The sequence below is a fragment of the Cynoglossus semilaevis genome, chromosome 17, assembly GCF_000523025.1.
Source record: "Cynoglossus semilaevis isolate Cse_v1.0 chromosome 17, Cse_v1.0, whole genome shotgun sequence".
NCBI classification, from domain to species: domain Eukaryota; kingdom Metazoa; phylum Chordata; class Actinopteri; order Pleuronectiformes; family Cynoglossidae; genus Cynoglossus; species Cynoglossus semilaevis.
Window position 1 is genome coordinate 7,533,423 of NC_024323.1, and position 21,607 is coordinate 7,555,029.

The 21,607-nt window shown below is 40.2% G+C and overlaps 3 protein-coding genes across 3 annotated transcripts in view; 2 read left to right on the top strand and 1 right to left on the bottom strand.

Annotated features, from left to right (window-relative positions):
- The first annotated feature begins 31 nt into the window (after positions 1-31).
- slc17a7a (solute carrier family 17 member 7a) lies at positions 32-11,053 on the top strand. The gene is made up of 13 exons (XM_008329790.3): positions 32-623; positions 5,834-6,086; positions 6,174-6,292; positions 6,365-6,479; positions 6,556-6,643; positions 6,738-6,824; positions 7,247-7,389; positions 7,485-7,634; positions 7,749-7,881; positions 8,163-8,273; positions 8,390-8,517; positions 8,601-8,670; positions 8,746-11,053. Exons 1-13 carry the CDS (start codon positions 562-564, stop codon positions 9,030-9,032), a joined length of 1,746 nt encoding a protein of 581 aa, XP_008328012.1. The 5' UTR covers positions 32-561; the 3' UTR covers positions 9,033-11,053.
- Positions 11,054-12,899: 1,846 nt separating this feature from the next.
- On the top strand, positions 12,900-16,363 carry LOC103392975 (GTPase HRas). The gene is made up of 5 exons (XM_008329759.2): positions 12,900-13,238; positions 13,478-13,590; positions 14,509-14,687; positions 14,770-14,929; positions 15,261-16,363. Exons 2-5 carry the CDS (start codon positions 13,480-13,482, stop codon positions 15,372-15,374), a joined length of 564 nt encoding a protein of 187 aa, XP_008327981.1. The 5' UTR covers positions 12,900-13,238; positions 13,478-13,479; the 3' UTR covers positions 15,375-16,363.
- A 108-nt stretch (positions 16,364-16,471) lies between these two features.
- Positions 16,472-21,607, bottom strand: part of pold1 (polymerase (DNA directed), delta 1, catalytic subunit) — a 13,048-nt gene continuing 7,912 nt past the window's right edge. Inside the window, 19 exon segments of the mRNA XM_008329765.3 lie at positions 16,472-16,692; positions 16,785-16,882; positions 17,283-17,335; positions 17,413-17,526; positions 17,785-17,917; positions 18,007-18,109; positions 18,198-18,350; positions 18,487-18,662; positions 19,053-19,190; positions 19,268-19,363; positions 19,723-19,870; positions 19,959-20,072; positions 20,317-20,433; positions 20,575-20,663; positions 20,751-20,942; positions 21,067-21,177; positions 21,279-21,419; positions 21,585-21,605; position 21,607. The exon segment at position 21,607 is cut by the window's right edge and continues 89 nt beyond it. Coding sequence (XP_008327987.1) covers positions 16,605-16,692; positions 16,785-16,882; positions 17,283-17,335; positions 17,413-17,526; positions 17,785-17,917; positions 18,007-18,109; positions 18,198-18,350; positions 18,487-18,662; positions 19,053-19,190; positions 19,268-19,363; positions 19,723-19,870; positions 19,959-20,072; positions 20,317-20,433; positions 20,575-20,663; positions 20,751-20,942; positions 21,067-21,177; positions 21,279-21,419; positions 21,585-21,605; position 21,607 — 2,086 coding nt within the window. The 3' untranslated portion in view covers positions 16,472-16,604.

A 21,607-nucleotide genomic window follows, 5' to 3' on the forward strand; every position in this document is an offset into this window, starting at 1 on the left:
ATATATAAAATACACATCCCCAAGAGCAATACGTATATGTGACAAAAGCAGTGGCGCCCCCCAAGGGTCACAAGGTGAACATGGCTAGACTTGGCCACCACAAAGCATCAGCCCCCTTCTCTGTCCCCTGACCTCCGGCTCACCGTGTTTAGATAAAAACAAATAGCGAATGTTTTATTTATTTTGTCTCAATTTATTACATTTTATCTTTTGGAAATAGTTGGAAGGTGGACTTGATGTGCAGCACTTAACAGAACTGGGGTAAGATTTTTTTTTTTTTAATTGTTTGGTTTTTTGTTGTTGTTGTTTTTTTTAATGCGTGTAGTACTATTATTTTATTTTTACCTTTTATCAGCCCTCATTTGACCGAAGTCAGAAATTACAACAGCTGAATCAACGCAAAATGCGTGTGTGTTTTGTCTCCCTCACAGAGAGAGAGAGAGAGAGAGAGCTCTATCCGCAATGGCTTGATGATGAGGAGGAGGAGGAGGAGGAGGAGGGCGCAGCAGCGCAGGACGCAGGACATCACCACACCGGCCGGGTCAAGCATCTGCTGCAAGGATGGAGTTTCGAACAGACAGGTTCAAGGAGGTGGCGGGGAAAACTCTGGGGAAGATTCACAGGTAAACACCCTTCATCCAAATGTTCTCCACCTCTGACTTCACCTGTCCGTGTTTACGTGTTTTTCGGGGAAGTTCTGCCCTGAGTGGCACCGCAGTTCCCGGAGTGCCCTAGGGTTTCTCTCCTCTTTTCCCCGTCCGTTCATCCGTGGGATTTTTATTTAATTTGACTTTTGATTTCAGCCTTGTACTGGAGTCCTTTACGCAGAACGCGGCTCTGATCAGACAGGACAGAAGTGTTGGAACATTGACTCAAAAAGATGAAGGGATGGAGAGGAAAAAAACCTCATGATGTTTGATGCTGATGTTGCTTTTCAGTTTTTAAAAGTGTTAAAGTGCAGAGAGGTTGGAGCAGAGGCGACACTCTTTATAAAAGATTTGATGCATCTGTTAGTTTATGTTGTTTTTAAAATTAGATTTGTCTCAGGTCGCGGTGATTTGTTGTTTCCGATACAAGAGAGTGTGATTACATAATCGTTATCGTGGCACGACCTGGATGAATGAGAAAGCTGACCAGATGGCGCCGAAGTGTTTTCAGATTACAACCTTAAACCAGAAGAAAAAAAAAATGTAAAAAAGCAACAAAAAGTTGATAAAAAACACAATAATATCAGGTTTATAATCTGAAACAGGGTTGTAAATTAAAATTAAATGGAATGATTAAAATTAATAAGCAAGAAAAATGATGATGATGAAATTTTAAATTAATCCGGTTGAAAACAGTTTAAGAACGGACAAAAACATCCTGGGACTGAACCTTCAAGAACCAGAATCAAGTCAATATCTATAGTGATCGGAGTCGCACCTCAGCTCTGAAGCTCACGATGTGAAGGCAGTTATCAAAACATTAAAACGTTCAGATTGCAGAAAACTCAAGTTTATGGTGTAAGAATATGAATATGTTTCATTAAAAACTGGAGAGAGATCTAAGTTGGTGATAGAGCTGCTGCTTTAAGCTTTTACTCTCAGGATTTGAGGTAGCAACCAAACGTATAAATCCTATCCGGAAATAGCTTTAGTTTTTTAGTCCAGCTGTCGAGCCATGAAAATCCCTCATCTTTCCCCTCCCACTCCCTCCATCCCAGGCCATGTCACTTCCTCCAGCCGCTGTCCCCTCCATCATCTATCCATCCATCCATTGAGAAACCATCAGACTCCCCCTATTGGACTCCCCCCTACTGTATCAAGGTCTAGGATTAATGGATATATGCAAATCTCAGGCTTTTTCCTCTACTACTGGACACAGAGTCAGTGAGTGGCAGGTTGTGGCCGCCGTCATTTGTCAGCAATGGTTTCTGAAGAGAACAAGAAAAGTCAATTTTTTGATTAGAGAAAGACACAGACAGAGTCCATAAAGAATAAATATACGAGTTCTCGTACTCGGAGTGCTCGTCTCTGCACCGTGTCCGTGTGCTGTCTCACCACCTCACAGACAAAACCACGATGATCCCTCCTGATGAAAGCAGCCAGGGGTCCATCTATTATTTAAAGATTTTCTCCATCAGAAAGCATCTCCTGTGTCTATAATAAACTCCACCAGGTCAGCACAAACTTCAGCACTTGTAGGTCAGGGCCACTTAACATCTGCTTTGTGACTAACTTTGTTTAAATTGCTGGGTGTCCAAAGTGGGGCCCTAGGGCCAATCACAGCCCTCAAGCTTTTTTTTTTTTTTTTTTTATTTTTACAAAGCATAGCTGGTGTTATGCTTTTTATTTTAAGTTACCAATTTGGAGTTAAAAAGTCTTGCTCACACTCACTCACACTGGCAGCAAAACCACTGTTCCTGTCAGTGATGTCAGTAGAATTGCAGCTCTCAGTATTTTTTTTACCTCACCTCTTTGTGTTGATGCTGCAGGACCGAGGCTGCATGTAAATCATGATATGTAATGTGATTATGGCGTAATGACAAAGATGAGTTCATTTACTGGTTGTATTAATCCCACAACTGAGCTGTGAGTTGTGTGTTTGCAGGTAAAATAGTCAGCACTCACGCCGTGATTGAGTCGTGAGATGTTTGAATATTTGGATAATGACTGTTTGAAGGTCGCTTATATTTGTGTCGTGTGTGTGTGACGGACCACAGGAGGGGTGGTGTGACAGGATGGGGAGGAGGGTTTCTCCCTGGGTGAATCAGTCCCACCGAGACCCAATCTGTTTACCAAAGGGACAGTGAGAGGCTCATAGAAGACGGAGGAGACAATACAGTCAATTTGACAAACTACTCAATTTTAAATAGACTGTTTGAAAAGAGAAAAACATTTAGAGGTTTGTAGTTCTATCCCATTAAAAACGGCATCTACACTTAAGAAAGGAGTGAGAAAGACCAAAACAATGATAAAGACATGGGAAAAGACAAAAAGAAAATGGGACAGAGAGATGTCATCAGCAGGACGCCTGGAATTATATAATGTTTTTCCTCCCTTACCGTCTCAATCTTGCTCATCCTCTTATGAGAGGATTACGTAGAATACTCAGTGAATTGGTGAATTTAATATTCGGAGTAAAAACCAAACTCCCTGCTCTACATCAGAATGAGAAAACCACAACACTTTTTTAGGAGTGGGAGCAGAGTACAGTATGGTTAAGTGGTAATTAGTAGTGTATTACTATACAGCAAAATACAACATTGCATAGCCTGGCATAGCATAGCATAAAATAGCATAGCATAGCGTAGCTTGCACAGCACAGTATATTGTTAGTATAGTTCAGATGTGGTGTCTGTTGTTGTTTATCGCAGTATTGAGATGACCAGTAATACATAGTAGTACATACATAGTATGTACATAGCAGTACTGTAATGTACCAGTTTATGACAGGACATGGTCATGAAGTGGTACAGTACAGTACATTACAGTACAATATAGTTTTGTATAATATAATTTAGTACTGTGTACAATATTATTGTAAACTAAATTATAGTATATTATAGTATAGTGTAGTACACTATAGTATGGAGTGCTATATTACCCTATAGGATAATGTAGTAAAAGTTAGTACTGCAAATAATATTATTGTGTATGGTATTATGTAGTATACAGTACAGTACAGTGCAGTTTGGTATCTATTTAACTGTCCTGTCAACTGTTTTTTTGTGTTATTTATTCTTTTTTTTTCATTGGACGATGAACTCGGGCGTCTGTGCTCAGATGAACAGCACAGATGCAGCTCAGTGTGAGTTTGCTGTATTTACTGCTGAGCCTCCGCTCAGGCCTGCTACTGTAGTGAATGTGATATTTCACAGAGCCTGAGGTCACAGGACTCCAGCATACTCATGCTCGCTGGCTCATTAATCGTCGCCAGCTGAGACCAATCAGCTCCTCCATCGCAGGAGAAGTTGCATCACCTGAGTGGGAGCTCACAGCGTGCATGAGTCTCACACACGCGCAAATGCTCAGTGACAACTCTTCTTTTCTTAGAACCTATCGCCCCCCCACCCTCCCCTCCAGTTTCTCAGGAACACACTGAGAAGACACAGGGCGTGCCAGTGAATTCCTTCAACCAACACCTAGTGCATCAGAAGACAGGGACACCCTGAGCGTGCGCACAGACACCAACGTACACATGCTCACACTTTTGGATGAGGTTGTCCTTTTATGGGATGCGTCGGTAATTAACAGTAATTTTAGCTGTGGGCCAGCCTCGTTAGCTGGTAGCATATGTGACGGCGTGAGGCTGCAATCTGTTCAGAGGTTTATAATGAGGATCCTCCTGAAGTCTTCACTGTCTCTGGTGTAGGACGGTAAATAAGGCTCCGGATTCTTCATGGTGACTCAGGGGGGCGACACTGAGGGAGCACTAATTTAGTGAGGAGAAGGTCAAAAGGCCAGTCACCTTGGTCAGGTCAAGTGTATCGAAAAAAAATAAAGGAAAGTCTAAATATTAGCTAAGTTTTAATGGCCACGCTGCATCATCTGTTTTGCAATATCGCCACCTAGTGGATCTTTTATCACTAATAAACAAAGGTAAAAGATAAGAAAAATCCAACAATGGGCAGCATCTGTGCAGATACAAACGTCACAGCAGATTAGATGGATATATCAAGAAACAATTGGCTTTTGTATTTCAATTTTTAGAGCCAGGACTAATTGGTGAATTATAGGTGAATACATATAGTATAAATCTGTGAAATGTAAAATGTAATGTAATTGTACAAATCTTATTACAATAAAATAATATAGGAAACGCCAAGCCATGCAAGTCTGTTATATTAATTTCCGGAAGTACATATTTTGGTTATCCTAATCTGATGTAGGAGATTAGGAGAGAGAGGGAGAGAGTCAGAGAGAAGGAAAGGGGAATGAGAGAGCGAGACTTCAAAACATTGCTTTAACGAAATATGTTTTTCAAATGTAAATGTTTTTGTTAATGTACATTGAGTGAATAATTGCGTAAATACATTCAGGAGAGTCTGCTGTGTGAATGTAAAGGAGGAAGTTCTCAAACTCAACAAGGAAATAGAGTGACTGGTTGGATGAAACATGCAGAGAAAAACAGACTAAAGAATAAATGAATAGTGACAGATCACAGTGTAAAAGCTTCATTCAATTATTTATCTCATCCAAAAACTCCTCAATAATTAACCACCGTCAGAGTCTGACCGTTCATGTGAGTGAATGAGCCACATTGGAGGCACTTGGAGCGTGAGGAACGAGAGAAATTGTATAGAATGTTTTATAAAAGACCGAGGAGTACTTAGGACAGTGGACATTTCTGCTTCATACAATACTTCACCATAAATTGACTGAAAGATAAACAGTGACTACAAAAGTACAGATCACTGCGATTACAGATAAATATCTTGAATCCTGAATACGGTGAGAAATGCTACTGTACTTTTGATGTTTAAAATGCTGACAGACTCACCATGAACAGCTGTTCTGCTGACCATGTTCAATGGTGTCATATTATTGTGGTAAAATATATACTATATAACATATAATATATTTGGTTGAGAAAATATTTCCTTAAAATGCCTGGAAAAGATTGAGTATCACTGCCTTGAAGTATTTACAGACCGCCTTCATACATAAGGTAGTACTGCATGTCCACGCTTTGAGAACTGAGAGCTCGGGGCTGGTACTGTGGAGATCTCAGGCTGGTCTCTGGTAAAGTTTTGTAATGTAAATAAGAACTGGACAGAGGACCCCCAGTTACAGCCTGTAGTTGCAGGAAGAAGCCACATTATTTTTGACTCTGGGTGCTAACCTCACAGGCTGATCGAGAAGCGGCAGCCCGATGGAGAAACCATTGAACTGTCCGCAGAGGGACGTCCAGAGCTGGTGGAGGAGAAAGAGCTGCCGGTGGTGGACTGCACCTGCTTCGGGCTGCCCAGGCGGTACATCATCGCTATCCTGTCTGGCCTGGGATTCTGTATCTCATTCGGCATCCGATGCAACCTCGGTGTGGCCATTGTTAGCATGGTCAATGACCACACTGTCTACAAAGGCAACAAGGAAGTTCTTGTGGTGAGTAGAAGATCAGAAATGATTACACGTCAGTCTCTGTTATAAGATAATTGACAGTCTGATGATTCCTACCGTTACCATGTCCAGGCTGCACAGTTCACCTGGGACCCTGAAACAGTGGGCATGATCCACGGCTCCTTCTTCTGGGGCTACATCGTCACACAGATCCCCGGTGGATTTATATGTCAAAAATTTGCAGCCAACAGGTGAATATTTTGAGCATACATTGAGCTCTAAACATTCAGTGATAACATTGGTTGTGTTTTGTGTGTTTCAAGGGTTTTTGGCTTTGCCATTGTGGCCACTTCCACCCTCAACATGTTGATCCCATCTGCAGCTCGCTGCCACTACAGCTGTGTCATACTGGTCAGGATATGCCAGGGTCTGGTTGAGGTACAGTGTCCGTCGTGTGCAGGAACGTTTGAAGAAATGCAGGAACACTTTTTCCTGACGATGTCTTGTCCCACAGGGTGTATCATATCCAGCCTGTCACGGGATCTGGGCCAAGTGGGCTCCTCCACTGGAGAGGAGTCGGTTAGCCACAACAGCCTTTTGTGGTAAAGTTTTAACATGACTCAAATTGATTAGTGTGGACTTTTTCGGTCATTGTGAAATAAATGTTTTTGTTATTTGTGTTCGACACCTTCTCAGGATCCTACGCAGGAGCAGTGGTGGCCATGCCTTTAGCTGGAGTGTTGGTGCAATACACTGGGTGGCCTTCAGTATTTTACGTCTATGGTGAGTATCATTTTACTACTTTACTTTACTTCTTCACAGTATGCATTTGTGTACTGCATTTTCATGCAGAACACAGTAACCTTTATCTTGATTTTTGAAGCATTGGAGGCCTTTATTTTATTTGTTTCTCCTTATCACAAAAACCTTGCTGTATTTGTCAGCATTCCCCAGGAGACGTATGAATATTTTGTCATTATTAACTGATACATTTCTGTAACATATATGCTGCTGCGTAGAGAATCATTTTTTTGTCATATTTAAACTACAGTTTTACAAAACCATACATTTTACATTAAACATTCTAAAAATATGCAACATTTTGCCTAATTGTCATCATCGACTTGTGTTTCTTCTTTTTTTTACACCTTTGTTGGTTCTCCTTGTCTATTAACTTGTACTACTTCTCCATAACTGTCTCTCAGGCAGCATTGGGATCTTCTGGTATTTGTTTTGGATTCTGGTTTCGTATGAAAGTCCTGCAGCTCACCCCACAATCTCACCAGAGGAGAGAAAGTACATTGAAGAAGCGATCGGTGAATCTGCATCGTTTGCCAATCCTCTCCAGGTATAACATGGAACAACCTGAAAGAACACAGCTGCTCCAGCACCAAGTCACTTTAGCTGGCTTATCAGTATTTTTCTTTTTTTTTCTGATGAAAGAAATTCAAAACTCCATGGCGACACTTCTTCACCTCCATGCCAGTCTACGCCATCATCGTGGCCAACTTCTGCAGGAGCTGGACCTTTTACCTGCTGCTCATTAGCCAGCCAGCTTATTTTGAAGAGGTCTTTGGCTTCGAGATCAGCAAGGTGAGACCACTACAACATTAGAGACGACAGACGATCTCTGTCTCTTTCACCTTTGTTCCCTGTTTACGTACAGTCCTGTTGGCATTCACACTCTGTGCTCTTTCTGTTGCTCAGGTGGGTTTGGTGTCAGCTTTGCCCCATCTGGTCATGACAATCATTGTTCCTGTCGGAGGCCAGCTAGCAGACTATCTTAGAACTCACAACCTGATGTCCACCACCAACGTCAGGAAGATGATGAACTGCGGAGGTGAGTGTTGGAGGAGGTCCTTCAGCTCCTCCCCTCATTGATCGTACAGCAGATTACATGACTTACTGGACAGATATAAAAACCCTCGTCCACCATTACCCAGAACCCATTTGTCAATCAGACTGCACATTTTATCACCAACTGGTTGTCTTTGCGCATGTGCTGCACCACCCTCATGCAGTTCTCTGCCACTCCTGACATTTTCATACAGAATTACAGTGTAACAGAGACTCTGTCTTATCTATTTTACTGTGTGATGATTGTCTGTGGACATGTTGCAGGTTTTGGAATGGAGGCTACTCTACTGCTGGTAGTAGGGTTCTCCCACACGAAAGGTGTCGCCATTTCCTTCTTAGTCCTCGCTGTGGGATTCAGTGGATTTGCTATCTCAGGTACGGCATCGTTACAAACAAACCTTCATAAATCAGACTTGCTGCTGTGTTGCCTTGCAGCAGTTTGAAAGTCCAGGTAACAAAAATGATGAAGTGTAAATCTGTTTTTCTTGCAGGATTTAATGTCAACCACTTGGACATTGCACCTCGATATGCCAGTATACTGATGGGCATCTCAAATGGTGTGGGAACACTATCTGGAATGGTGTGTCCCCTCATAGTGGGGGCAATGACCAAGCACAAGGTAGAGTTATGAAATTAGAGATAGATCCCAAAGTCAAATAAGGTTAAACAAACTTTTTTGCTCATGTCGTCTTCACGTTGCAGACACGTGAAGAGTGGCAGTATGTCTTCCTTATAGCAGCACTTGTCCATTATGGTGGAGTGGTTTTCTATGGTAAGTCCCACTGTGAGGATTGGGTGTGGTCAGGCAGTTCAGATGACGGAACTTTAACGGTTGTGTTCTCACTAGGAATCTTTGCATCGGGAGAGAAACAGCCATGGGCCGACATAGAAGACACAAGTGAGGAGAAGTGTGGCATCATTGATGAGGACGAACTGGCCAATGAGACGGAGGAGATGTACCGCAAAGGTGGGCAGTATGGGGCCATTAGCCAACCAGTGGTGGCTTCCAATGGAGGCGGGGGAGGAGGAGGTGCAGGTTGGGTGACGGACTGGGATAAATCTGAGGAGTACGTCCAGCCACCTGGATACAACTCATACATGTATACTGGAGAAACAGAGACTGCGCTGACATAGAGGAAGACTGACGGCTAATCCCAAATAAGCCATACAAAGAAAGAGAAGAAAGATTGTTTTGGAGGAGGAGTTCTCAGACGGTCAATGCAATAATGGAAGGACCTCCTGCCTGCTGTTGTACAATATTTACAGCTGCACATATCAGATATATGCAACTCATTCTTTCCAGTGTATGTCTGTGTTTGTGTGTGTGTGGGTGTGTGTGTGGGTGGACATAGAGAGAGCACTCTGCATGTGATTTCTGGTTCTCTAAAACATAATAAGACATTCTTGACATCATTCAAAAGCTATAATTTTTAAGAGTACTCTTTTTTCTCCTGCGTATTGTATTTAATCTGTTGTCATTGGTTGGTTTCATGGAGGAAGTGGTGGTGTGTGTGTGCACGTGTTTGAGCTTCTTACCTGTGCAGCAGGTGTCTCCAGCTTCTAGAACAGTGTCAAATATTTGAATTTCAATCTAAAAACACAATGACCACAATGTTTTAATGTGAAGGTAACTGTGAGGTCATGCAGTACATATATTATGTCTTCATTTAAAATTGTGCATTTCATAAAGTAGGTTGTTTCCTACTGGAGTGATGCATCTCAGCTGAGGATTGTTTGGCTTTTATAAACAACATCAGTTTCATTCTTTTCATTTTTAGAGAAGTTCAAATGTGCTGTGGTGTTGTGTGTCTGTGTTTGTAGAGCTGACGATGCTTTTAGTTACAGTGGGCTGCCCTTCATGAGTTCTGTTCTTTCGTAGCTAAGGCTCACCTGGGTCTGACCTAACTAGGTCACTGTAGTCCCACATATGGGTCACAAAGCTCAATCCTAACAAATCATTAGACACTTCCGTGTGCATGAGACTGGAGAGACTAATAGAAATCAAAATCATCATGGTGACATGTTTTAACGCTGTTCAGCCACTCTTCAGCAATAGATAGATAGATAGATAGATAGATAGATAGATTAAAAAATTTAAGCCTAATAACATATAACAATTTATAGAAGTATATACAGTATGTAGCTAAAAAAAGTCTATATAAAAATAAAGTTTATTATTAATTTATGAATTTACAGGAAGACATTGTGAATTTTAACATTCACAATGTTAAAATGATTGTTATTATAATTAAATGTATAATATTTATATATATATATATCACTGTGAGAGAAAAAAAGCATCATTGTAATTTCTATTCATCAACTCTAAGAACTCCAAGGACCCCGACCATTATAGATTTATTTCATATCAGCTTTACAAATTTGAATTTAAATGTTTTTCTTTTCTTCTCCACCTTGGCATCTAGATGACACCTATTATAGGTAGATTTTTAGACTGTTGCTGAGGAAGTCCATGTAATCAAGGTGACACAAGGAAAGTTCAAAGTTGGGATTAAATATCCAATGATTAGTGTATGAGGATGACACATCTGTTAGTCTGTTATTGATCAAGAATGGTGGGTCATTTGAATATATTGTGTTGCATGGCCAAGGGTCAGAGAGTTAGACTGGGATAGTTGTCATGTTTAACTCGAGTGGCAAACAAAAGTGATGGTGTGGTTTTTGCAGCCAATCATGGCGGCCTCACCCTCTCTGGTCTTCTCCATCTTTTAACTCTTTTGATGCTGCTTACATGTCACATCAGTCTCGTGTGTGTGTGTGTGGGGGCTTGTGTGTGTGTGTGTTAGGTGCAGGTGCTGAACAGTTGCGTGGTGAGTATGTGTCAGTGAGCACAGCAGTGCGATATCCTGTCAAAGGCTCTGTTTCTACTATGGACACACAGGCACACACATACTGTACGTACTGTAGCTTCCTTCTTTGAAATAAGCACAGTCAGGTGCATCACATGCCGCAGTGTTGGCAGAGATTTTGATATTTGGACATAAAGCACATCCAGTATGTTCATGGAAAAACAGTAGGTTTTAACATGGTCACGACACTGGTCGACCCATTTGCTGTCTATTTTATCCATTTCAATAGGATTTAGTATTTAAAAATTGATCATAATATCATGTTCTGTATCACTACCAAAAAAAGCCAAAAATCAAGAGCATTGTCATATTTGTCTTCATAAATGTACAAATGGTAATACTTTTATCATCTTCCTGTTTAGTGTCTGTGCTTTTATACAATTATAAATGGAAGTGAAACTAAAGTGTACGTTTGTGCCATAGACAAAAGGACTCAAAAATACACGACCCAAACAAACGCACACAAATGTTTATTGCATATTTTGTCATAAGCTCCACATAGCATTTATCAATTTGTTTTTACTTACATAATTAAAAATAATACAGCTTAACACTTTAACACTGATACATTAATACATTATTTTAACCCTTGACGGGCTATTGGTTATTCATGAGGAAAGCCTCTAAAATACATGAATGGTTATTTCTGTTGTCATTTTTATGTGTTGTGTCAATGTGTTTATGCTCAATTTTCTTCTTTGCCTCAGTCCATGACTGTTCCAGTGTTGTTCTTCTCCCTGTTCCCTGACGAAATGTGTGGTGAAAAGGTGGGAAAACATGTAAATGTGAGGAACAAAAGAATTATAAAATATAATAAGTGGGAAGAATTCTACATACAAAAAATGTATATGTGAGATTTTATTGTGTGTAATAAAACAAATTTGAGAATTTGAAATTACCTTAGTATTTTTAACACAATATGTCGTCAGGTTTTGTCCAATCAGCACCACGACTTACTCAATTAGTGCTTTTGTGTTTTGTTTTTACATCACAAGCGCAATGATGGTTTGCTGTCACGCTCTCTTGCTCTCTCTGGACAGATGGATGCCGGATTATCTCTGTGATTTTCGGCAAAGATTAGATGGAAGAGCAGATGCACGCTGTGGGAGAGAGAGTGAAAAACCATGGACGTCACAGACAAGGGACGTGATAAAAGGTGGGGAGGTGTGTGCGTGAGAGAGAGGGGAGGGGGTCTTGTGGAGAAACAAAAAAATCTAATTTTGTTTAGCACACATTTTCCAATTCATTTCTCCTCATAGGGCTTCACAATCATCTCTTGATGAGGGTTTTTTTAGATGAAAGAACCTGCAGGAAGAAACGCAAAAAGCGATCTAATTTTCTCAACTAAATATATATATATAGGTTAAAAAAAACACGAAATTGTCATTTTTTTTCTATTTTCTTTTGTTACTAACTATAATAAAATGTATTTATCTATCTATCTTCTAGCAATACACAATTGGCATCAGTTTTATGCACGTTTTAGTATTAGTATAACCAGCAGAGGGCAGTAAACAATCATAAACCGTAGTTTTAAGCTTCAAATGCTGTAGAAAAAATGATGTCACTCTGGATAAAGGCGTCAGCTAAATGTAATGTAATAGCGTTTTTAATGTTTTTATCTTACTACTTACTGCATGCGTATACCTTCAAAATAGGATAATTAGATTACAGATTTGATTTCTGCTCAGTGTAATGAGGAAGAGTAAAACATTCCAAACTTATGATTTTTTTTAAAATTATGCTACAGCTTTTAAAGTACAACTAAGACGTGATATAATATATTTTTAAAAAATAAACATAAAAAACAATGAAAAGGTTGTGTTTTGCAGCCAAAATTTAATACTGATTTATCTTTACCCCTGGCGCTACCCTAACTTTGGTTTAAGAACGTGCTCTTATGTTTTTTCCTTTTTAATTTATATGTAAGTTTAAATTGTGTGTCTTCCTTTACGATTAATTTTGAAGGAGAAGCTGAGGCCAACCATCTGTGAAGACAATATCTTCACGCCCAAGTTTGCTCTTGTCCTATTTTTGATTGGGCACTTTTCCATGATATAGGCGGGGCTAAGATTTTCAACTCAATTATGATTTGTCCTTAACGACGCCTGTCTGCTCGACCGTCATCTCATTCGTTCCCAGACGATAGGATTCATGTGTAAACCCTCTGCTGAAAATGAATCACAATGGAGACTAAATAGCACTCAGCGAGGCGTTGGTTTAATTTTTTTTACCTATCAATACAGATTTATTTTAAATAAACAGAGTCAGAAAAAAAATATTTCCATTGATACGTATTATTTTAGCCGAAAGAAGAAGTTATAGACAGACGCCGAAAGTGTTTCTACAAGTGTTGGTAACTAGGAAATCGTCCTAGGCTAACGTTATGTAGCAGAGCTAATCTCAGTTTTCCTTAAGTGAATTGGGTTACGTTCTTCTTTTGACACGTTGCAATTGTACACACAGTGAGGTGAGTAGCGTTTAAATATTACATAATTATGCTCATGTCGTTTTGATAAGTTGTAGTTAGGGTAAACATAATAAATGTTAAACCTGGAACCCACTGTAAAACTGGGTTAGTCTCTTCGCCGTGTCACGAAGCAGGGGAAGAATGCTTATATCAGCAGTTTCCTTTTAGTTTTGTTTGTTTGTTTTTTCACTTTCCTACACTGCAAGTGCTTTTATGAACACCGAGGAAACTTTTCACAGGCATGACCGAGTACAAACTGGTGGTGGTGGGAGCAGGAGGTGTGGGGAAGAGCGCTCTCACTATACAGCTCATCCAGAACCACTTTGTTGATGAATACGATCCAACCATCGAGGTAAAAAAACAAGCCCTAGATCACACCAATACACTGAATCGCTAAATCGATACACCGGATCGCTAAATTTCCCTATAGTTATTTACTAATAGGTCTTCTTGGACCATCCAAGGGCCTCTCTGTGGCAACACCGACTCTGAACAGCTGATTGTGGTTTAGGGTAGTAGTGAAAGTTGACTTTGCCATATAACTGTGGATATTGTTGTTCACAATGTTTAGTTTAGTTGTTTTTTTTAATCAAAAAAAGTTGTTATATTTTTAAACATTGCAAATTCTCAAGGTATTATGGTGGGTCAAAACAGTGCTGTCCACAGTGACAGGCCATGAACACGTTTTTAGAATACTTGTGACCTTTTTATGAAACAATCAAAGATGTTTTACCAAGTAATATTTTACTTTTTTCTTTTTGCATGGATATTGTTTGACTGCTGCAACAGTAGCTTGTAGATACTGTGGCTCTTGCTAAGCCTGTATGTACTGAGCTTGAAAAAAACAATTAATTTACCATTAAAATGAGGATTTTAATAAGTTCATAATCAAACTAATCGAAAAATCCAACAATGTTTGGAAGGGATTAATTAAAAAATGTGACTATTTATGTATCATTTTGCATTTAATGTCTAATTTGTTACTTTTTTACATTTCACTGGCTGGTGAAATATGTTAAAATGCACAGATTTCCTAATACATTACAGCACCACTAATGTTTGACTACTGTGCAGTTTTTCTGCCTTTCATTTCATGTAATCATTGCCACAAAAATGTTTCAGGTTTTGGCAAGTCCGTTACAAAACCTTATTTGAAGAAGAAGGTCTTGTTGCTACATAGCAGAGCTATGACTGTACATAAAAAAATGGAAAATGATGCAATACAGTGTTGGATTCCATGGCGGACATGTTTGGCCCTGCTCTGTTTCAGGACTCGTACAGAAAACAGGTGGTGATTGATGGAGAGACATGTCTGCTGGACATCCTGGACACTGCAGGCCAGGAAGAGTACAGTGCTATGAGGGACCAGTATATGAGGACAGGAGAGGGCTTCCTATGTGTGTTTGCCATCAACAACACCAAGTCTTTTGAGGATGTTCACCTCTACAGGTATGTGATCCTTCATAACCATGCTCTGAAAAACATGATAAAAGTCACAAAAAATTACGTCCCTTGTGCATCTGACCCTCAGAGAGCAGATCAACAGGGTGAAGGACAGTGACAGTGTTCCCATGGTGCTGGTGGGGAATAAAAGCGACCTCAGCACTCGCACTGTGGAGACGAGACAGGCGCAGGAGCTGGCTCGAAGCTACGGCGTCCCCTTTGTTGAGACTTCAGCCAAAACTAGACAGGTGTGGAAGAAAAAACATTGATATCAAGTAGGGATGTTAAAAAGTAATGATACGCTGAAATATCGCAATATTTCGTTCCTACAATTATAAAAAAAACTCAATATATCGTTATGCATATAGTATTGCAATATGTTGTATCTTTGCCCTTGTATTGTGAGTCTTCAGATCTATTCACAGATCTCCAAACAAACACTGGTCACTGGGAAATTAAGATTTTCACATGCTTAATTACCCCCCACCCCCCCAACAAACTATAATTATTGGTGGGGGGATGCTTGGGTAATTAAACATGTGAAAATCTTAATGTAACCTCTATGTGTCTCTTTTGCAGGGAGTGGAGGAGGCTTTTTACTCCTTGGTGCGGGAGATTAGAAGGTACAAGGAGACCAACCGCAGTAACAAGAAGAGCAAGAAGAACACTCAGAGACGCTGTACAATACTATAGCAAACCACAGGCAGCAACCCTTATGGTAGTGGTTCCCAAACTGATGGCCATGGCCTTGACAACAGGCACAGGGTCATGACCTCAGGACACTGATGAAAGTTCCAACACTGACGTTTGAGAACCACTGCCTGATGGCACTTGTCCCATTCTTCCTTTCACAGACTGCACCTCCTTTTTGCATCGTTGATGTAAAGTGCATTCTTGTGAATTTAGCAGTTTTTTTTTTATTATTATTATTTTGTGACCAAATGATAGGAATCTGTTTTAGTCAACATTTTAGAAAATTTCATATTGATGGTGTGGTGGAATGATTAAGGAATGGTGAGTTATCTGTAGTGATTACTGTGTGGTTACATATGGTCTGGCCAGTGTTTTTCTTTCTCTCTTTATCTCTTAGCTCCTGTTGACTTTAAGGGTCCAGAGTTCAGTGTTACATTGTTGCCCTGTGCAGTTGCATGAGGTTACGAGCTAAGATCAAACCACCAGGACCCATGTGGTTCGTGTTGAGTGTATGTTGGACTTTTAGTATCCCAATCTCAGCATTGGCTTTTTTCGTGTATTGTTTTCCCCAGTTTTTGTGTGACAGCAGTATTTCCTTCAAGGACCATAAATGAATCAGTGTCATCAACTACACTTTATTTGGTTCCCGTGTTGCCAGTTAGATTCATATTTAACATTTTCACCAAATTAGGCCACATTTTATTACAGACGTGATTATTCATGTTGATGGATAGTTCTGGATGCGAGATAAACACATGCACTGAAGTGTTTGTCTGCTCCTTTTCTGTGCTTTAATCTTTTTAAATTCTTTCTATTTTTGTTATACAGTATTCTTCCCCCAACTAAATATACAGCATTTGTTTAAACTTTAATTTACTTCTATCACAGTAAATTCACCCACATCAAGGGCCTAAAGTTCTAGATTTGATGTCAAGCCTGTGATGTTAAGTTACTGAGTTCAGCTGTGAGAAATAAACCCCTGAAGCTTTTGCTTGCTGTTCTTGTTTGCTGTCACTAGTTACTGGTCATTTTATTAGGATGAGGTGGACTAAACTGGTAACTTTTTTTAGAAAAGAAAAGCAATGCAATGTTTGAAATGTGTGTTCATTTCTGGGTTTATTTTACAAAATTTCATTCATACAGTACATGTAAGTGTAGAAATAGTAACAGTGTGTTTTTACAGGCAGTGATAACAGTCCAAAAGAATAAGCTCAAGAAACCTAGTGTTTTTCACCATCCAAAACGTGACACCAGCTTGCTCTGATCATCCAAGTCTTTTTGAACCTTCTTCCTCATGTAGAAGATGGGACAATCCCGGCTGTCGAGGGGAGACAGTAGATGGATGTTGGTTCTTAGTCACTATTGTACAAGAAACGTGCAGTAGTGTTTGATTCGTGTGTGTGTACATACCTGGTACAGAGCACATCTTCATGTAGCGAGCCTTGGCAACGCTGACACTGAGTCCACAGGCGAGAGAAGCGTTCCTCCAGTGTGTTCAAGTGAAAGATCTGTGAGTCCAAGCAAATGTCCAATGTTTAAAACATTCTGACAGATATGACCTGCTCATCGTACAATTTAAAATACTGTGCCGCATAAACTGGGTTGCTAAACTATACAGTTACTGTCACTGAAGAAAAGAAAGAAACATTGTCCATAGCAACATACTGTACTTTTGTATCCATGTCTAGTCTGGTAATACACTGCTTATATGATTCTTTACATTAGATGCAGTGGTATCTAATGGAACTGCTTAATGTTGCACCTTACTTGTTATGACATTTTTAGCACTTAGAATAGCATGCATATTCATATCTTTGTAAACAATGGGACATTTCCCATGTTTCTGCCAACCGACACAGCTATCTAGTGAAAGCAGCAGGATTTAGTACGATTTACTGTCCCGCTCACCTCCTTTTGATACAGCTCAGACTCTTTCTTCTTACAGAAGTCACAAACCGCCGCTGCAGAGACATTCAGATGTTAGACACTGCACAATAGTCAAGACAACTGACAGGCAAACTAAGCCTTAAATACTTACTGTCTGTCTTCAGCACAGCTTTACAGCCGATGCAAGTGCTCCTTTTCTGAGCGAACGCCATCAGGCCTCCAACTTTCGAGGTCAGGACAGTTTTGCAGCGTGTGTGGTCTCCCTCTGATTAACACAAACGAAACAGAAGTCAAATTAAAAAAAAAAAAAAATGCAACTATGCCGTCAACAAGAATCCATGTTGTAAATTCTCATCTAAGAATCAAGAATTGGCTTAAGCTAAAAAATATATATATATAAAACTTAAAAAAACAACTTTACACTACTTTTGTATCTAGGCTTTAATCCTACAACACACATGCTTATCTGGCCTGTAATTTGCAAACAATTGACTTCCTGTCCTAGTTGCATTTTTGCACTCACTAAGCAGAATGCTTTCTGCCTTGGTTTCTCCCAAAATGGGCTCAAATATCCTCAGCAGGGGCTTGGACAGTTGCTGCTCCAGGTAGTATTGTGTGTCAATGGGAATGTTGTTCTCCAGCACATAGATGGGGTCCTGAAGAAACATCGAGGGCAGAAAGGTAAGGCTCATCCTCTACAGAATATGTTCAGAGAAACAAATGAAGAAAAGACAACACTCCACACCTCTGATTTCATGTATGCTGCTACTCCTTTTGTAGCTTTGATGATGACGTAAGGAACTCGGTCTCCCAGGTTGGGGGCGCTGCCGGCATCCCTCTTCCTCATCCTAAAAGTGCATCCTTTTTAGTTAAAAAGCCTTTAACAAAATTTACTTTGAGTAAAAAATATCTGTTCATATTTGTTTTTAATCAAACCTCTCTGCCAGCTCCACGTGGGCCTGTTTGCCAGCGTACTCCTGGGCGGTACGTGTCAGCTCCTTGGTGATCACCAGCTGACTGATGTCAATGCGGTTGCACAGGAGGTCTGAGATCACTTCTTTGGCATGTTCCACTGCACCTTGAGGATCCCTGACCACACAGCATCAGCCATAATTAACTTAAGGTAATTTTGGCAGCTCTCAATAATGTTTAACTTTGCTAGTAAACTTAAGATATGTATTTAAAAGAAAAACAAAAGAATACAATTGTGCAAATGTGTGTGTACCTGTCTATCAGGATTCTCTGCAGACAGGTGCCGATGAGGTTGGCCACCAGAGGGCAGTTGTCTCTGCGGACAGTCTCGATGCCTTTACAGTCCATCTTGTCGTGTGTGACTGCACTGGAGGAGAAGTACAGGCCAGCGTAGCGCTTCTTGTTGATCAAAAGGTAGGGATAATAAACCTGTGGATGAGACAAATATCGTTTAGGAACACTTAAGAACACTAGTGGTTGCTGGGAGAATTACATAACTTCACACTACCATTTATTTAAAAAAAAATGTTGCAAAAGAAAACAATCTTCATCTACACCAGTGTTTTTGGATATTTTTAATCTTTTCAGCAAAAACCTTGCTGGTGACAGAAATGATCAATTATGATAAATACTAACAAAATAACCAAAACTAGCCAAGGTTGTTTTTAGAATCTAACCTATCCTAACCATTTAGTGCTTTTCTAGGACCAAATGGTAAGAAATATAGCCTAGTCTTCGCACGGTTAAAAAAATTAAACTGAAAAAAGGTTTTATTTTTTACATCTTTGGCAGCAGTTTTCAGTTTTGTCAAAACCGTACTTTCTCAAACTCCAGTTTGATTGGTGGAGTGAAATGGGACGACACCCACTCTGCTGCCTCCCTTCCAGTGGTCATGGCCTCAGACACTGTTGCAACTCCAAGCTTCACCATCACAGAGTCTGTGTCGCCATAAATGACCTTAGAAAACAGACAGACTTTAACTTTATGATGGAGTAATAAACATTGGATATTAGAAAAAAGAAAATATTCTTCACCTTGGCATCAGCTTGGAAACCATTGGATATAGTGTACTTTGACTCCACCAACTGTTTGGTTTGTTCAATCATCTGTCTTCCAAAACCTGTGACACTCTAAGGCCAAAGAAAAGAATACATTCAAATTAACGAAACAACTTGCTTGTGCTGTAAATTTAGACTTACCACTGTCAATATTTTTGATATACTTTTATTATATTTATATCAAAGCTTTTTTTTTCTTTCAACTGTAATACCAACGAGTTCCCCTAGGGGACCAAAGACGTATTTCTCACTCTGAAAAAATAAGGACTCTCTGTGTGTGATAGTAGTTTAGCATCAGTTTGTGGAGCTTGACATTCATCACACATTTCTTCTCCACCTGCTTCATGTTTTTTTATCTCACCTTATCTTTGCTCTGAAATGAGTTTTGGGATCCTTAGTCTCCTTAGTCTAACCCATGACAGTTTACTTACCTGAGAGATCTCTAGACAGGGCAGTTTGCCCACCTGGGCCCCGGTGAAGCCATAGACAGAGTTAGCACTGATTTTTAAGGCCAGCTGACGACCATCCAGCACCTGCATCTTAAAAGGGTCGGTTTCCTTCTTCAATTCTGCTTTGGCTCTGCATAAAGGACATTAAGGTGAACTCTGTGATGAAACGTTGTGCTAATTTGATACATGTTCCTTCATTCATTTGCACAAATTCAAACCTCTTCCTGGCAGACAGCAGGTTCTCCAGGATTTCAGGTAGAAGGCCTTTCCTCACTGAGCTCTTGACAAAATGATCCCCAGTTGGAGTTTTGATGAAGTCCTTAGGTGACAAACTGAAGACACAAAATTAATTAATGTTAGCTTGGACAAATATAATTTTTTTACAAATTGATACAAATGTTTTAATTCGTGTTCTGGTCGATACAATGTACTGTGACCAGTATTAGTCAGCTGACTATGGAGTTGCTTGATGAGCATTCAAGTATCAGGTCTAGTACTAGTACTGGTGCACCCCTGGTCTGACATAATTTCTGTACTTCTGTACTGAGAATTTAAAAAAATAAAAATAACTTTTACCCTAATTTCTCAGCTGAGCCCTTCTGCAGCAGAGTGGTGTAGCACAAGTTATGTGCCATCATAATGGATGGATACAAGGAGGAGAAATCCAGGGTGGCAATAGGAACACTGTAATACCTTCACACAGAGGAGGGTGAGAATGAAGACTCTATGATGAGTTACATTATTTAAAAAAAACGAAGATGAATGATGAGTTACATTATTTAAAAAAAACAGACAGGCAGCAGAAAACACAAATACCAGATTCACTGTCCTTACCCTTTCTCTGGCTCGATGACAGTGGCCCCTGTGTAGTCTTCACCTCCTTCTGTCTTAACCACAGGCATGACCAGGTCCTGTTTCATGGCCTTAACATACACAGGTACTCTCAAGTCTTAATTTAATGTCCATGCAAATACATGTACGTACAATCACAAGTGTATGACTTCTGTTACCTGTCGCAGCAGCTGGGAGACAACCTTGATCTGCTGTCCCCTTGACAGCAGGTAGGTCAGAGGAACGCCCGTCACCCTGGCCATCTCCATGTAGTTGATCACACACATCAGCTTCTGCAGCAGCCGCAGCGGGAGGTAGGCGTCCTTCAGGCAGTACACAGCCAAACGTCTGCGGGTCTGTTCATTACCATTCTGACATCAAGGACAAAGTGGGACGAACGACAGGTGAGTGATCATCCTCCACATGTCTAAACGGGTGTTAATGTAGCTTGTTTTTGCATGCAGCTGGCCAAAAGTGGTACTGCAGCCAAGTTACCTGTAGATCAGTGATGATGGAGTGTTGCACGTCTTCCTTTTGTTCTTGTAGAAAATGGAAACTCACAGCGTTGAGTGTGTATGAGCGCAGTTTATAATCCCTGAGGAGAACCTGACAAGACAGACACACACACAAGTTGAACAGTGAACTCACAGTGTGACCTGGGAATGTCACTCATTATTAAATTGTCATTAACAGTATGACTTTCTCACCTGCAGTAAATCAAACTGAACTCGTCCCTCCATATTGATGGACTTGTTCTCTCTGCGGCCCATCTGTTTACTCTGGAAGTTTATGTCTTTCAGGATTGATTTGATCCCTCGTACTCGGCCCAAGTATGGAAACAGATTCACCTGAACATTAAGAGAACATTTTTGTTTGTTTTTTATTAGTGGCATTTCCAAACAAAGAGATTTAAAGTATTTATAGATGCACTTCATCAAGAAGCTTAATCTGCCAAGAACCCGTCAGGATTTAAACCAGGATCAGAGTAACTGGCGAGAGTGTCTCAGTCTGACCTTTAGAGCAGCTGCTCTGTTCA

Coding starts and splice junctions, on each gene's coding strand:
- slc17a7a (XM_008329790.3), top strand. CDS start 562: ATGGAGTTTCGAACAGACAGGTTCAAGGAGGTGGCGGGGAAAACTCTG. Junction 6,293..6,364: donor CAAAAATTTGCAGCCAACAG/GTGAATATTTTG, acceptor GTGTGTTTCAAG/GGTTTTTGGCTTTGCCATTG. Junction 7,390..7,484: donor CGTTTGCCAATCCTCTCCAG/GTATAACATGGA, acceptor TTCTGATGAAAG/AAATTCAAAACTCCATGGCG.
- LOC103392975 (XM_008329759.2), top strand. CDS start 13,480: ATGACCGAGTACAAACTGGTGGTGGTGGGAGCAGGAGGTGTGGGGAAG. Junction 13,591..14,508: donor AATACGATCCAACCATCGAG/GTAAAAAAACAA, acceptor GCTCTGTTTCAG/GACTCGTACAGAAAACAGGT. Junction 14,930..15,260: donor CTTCAGCCAAAACTAGACAG/GTGTGGAAGAAA, acceptor TCTCTTTTGCAG/GGAGTGGAGGAGGCTTTTTA.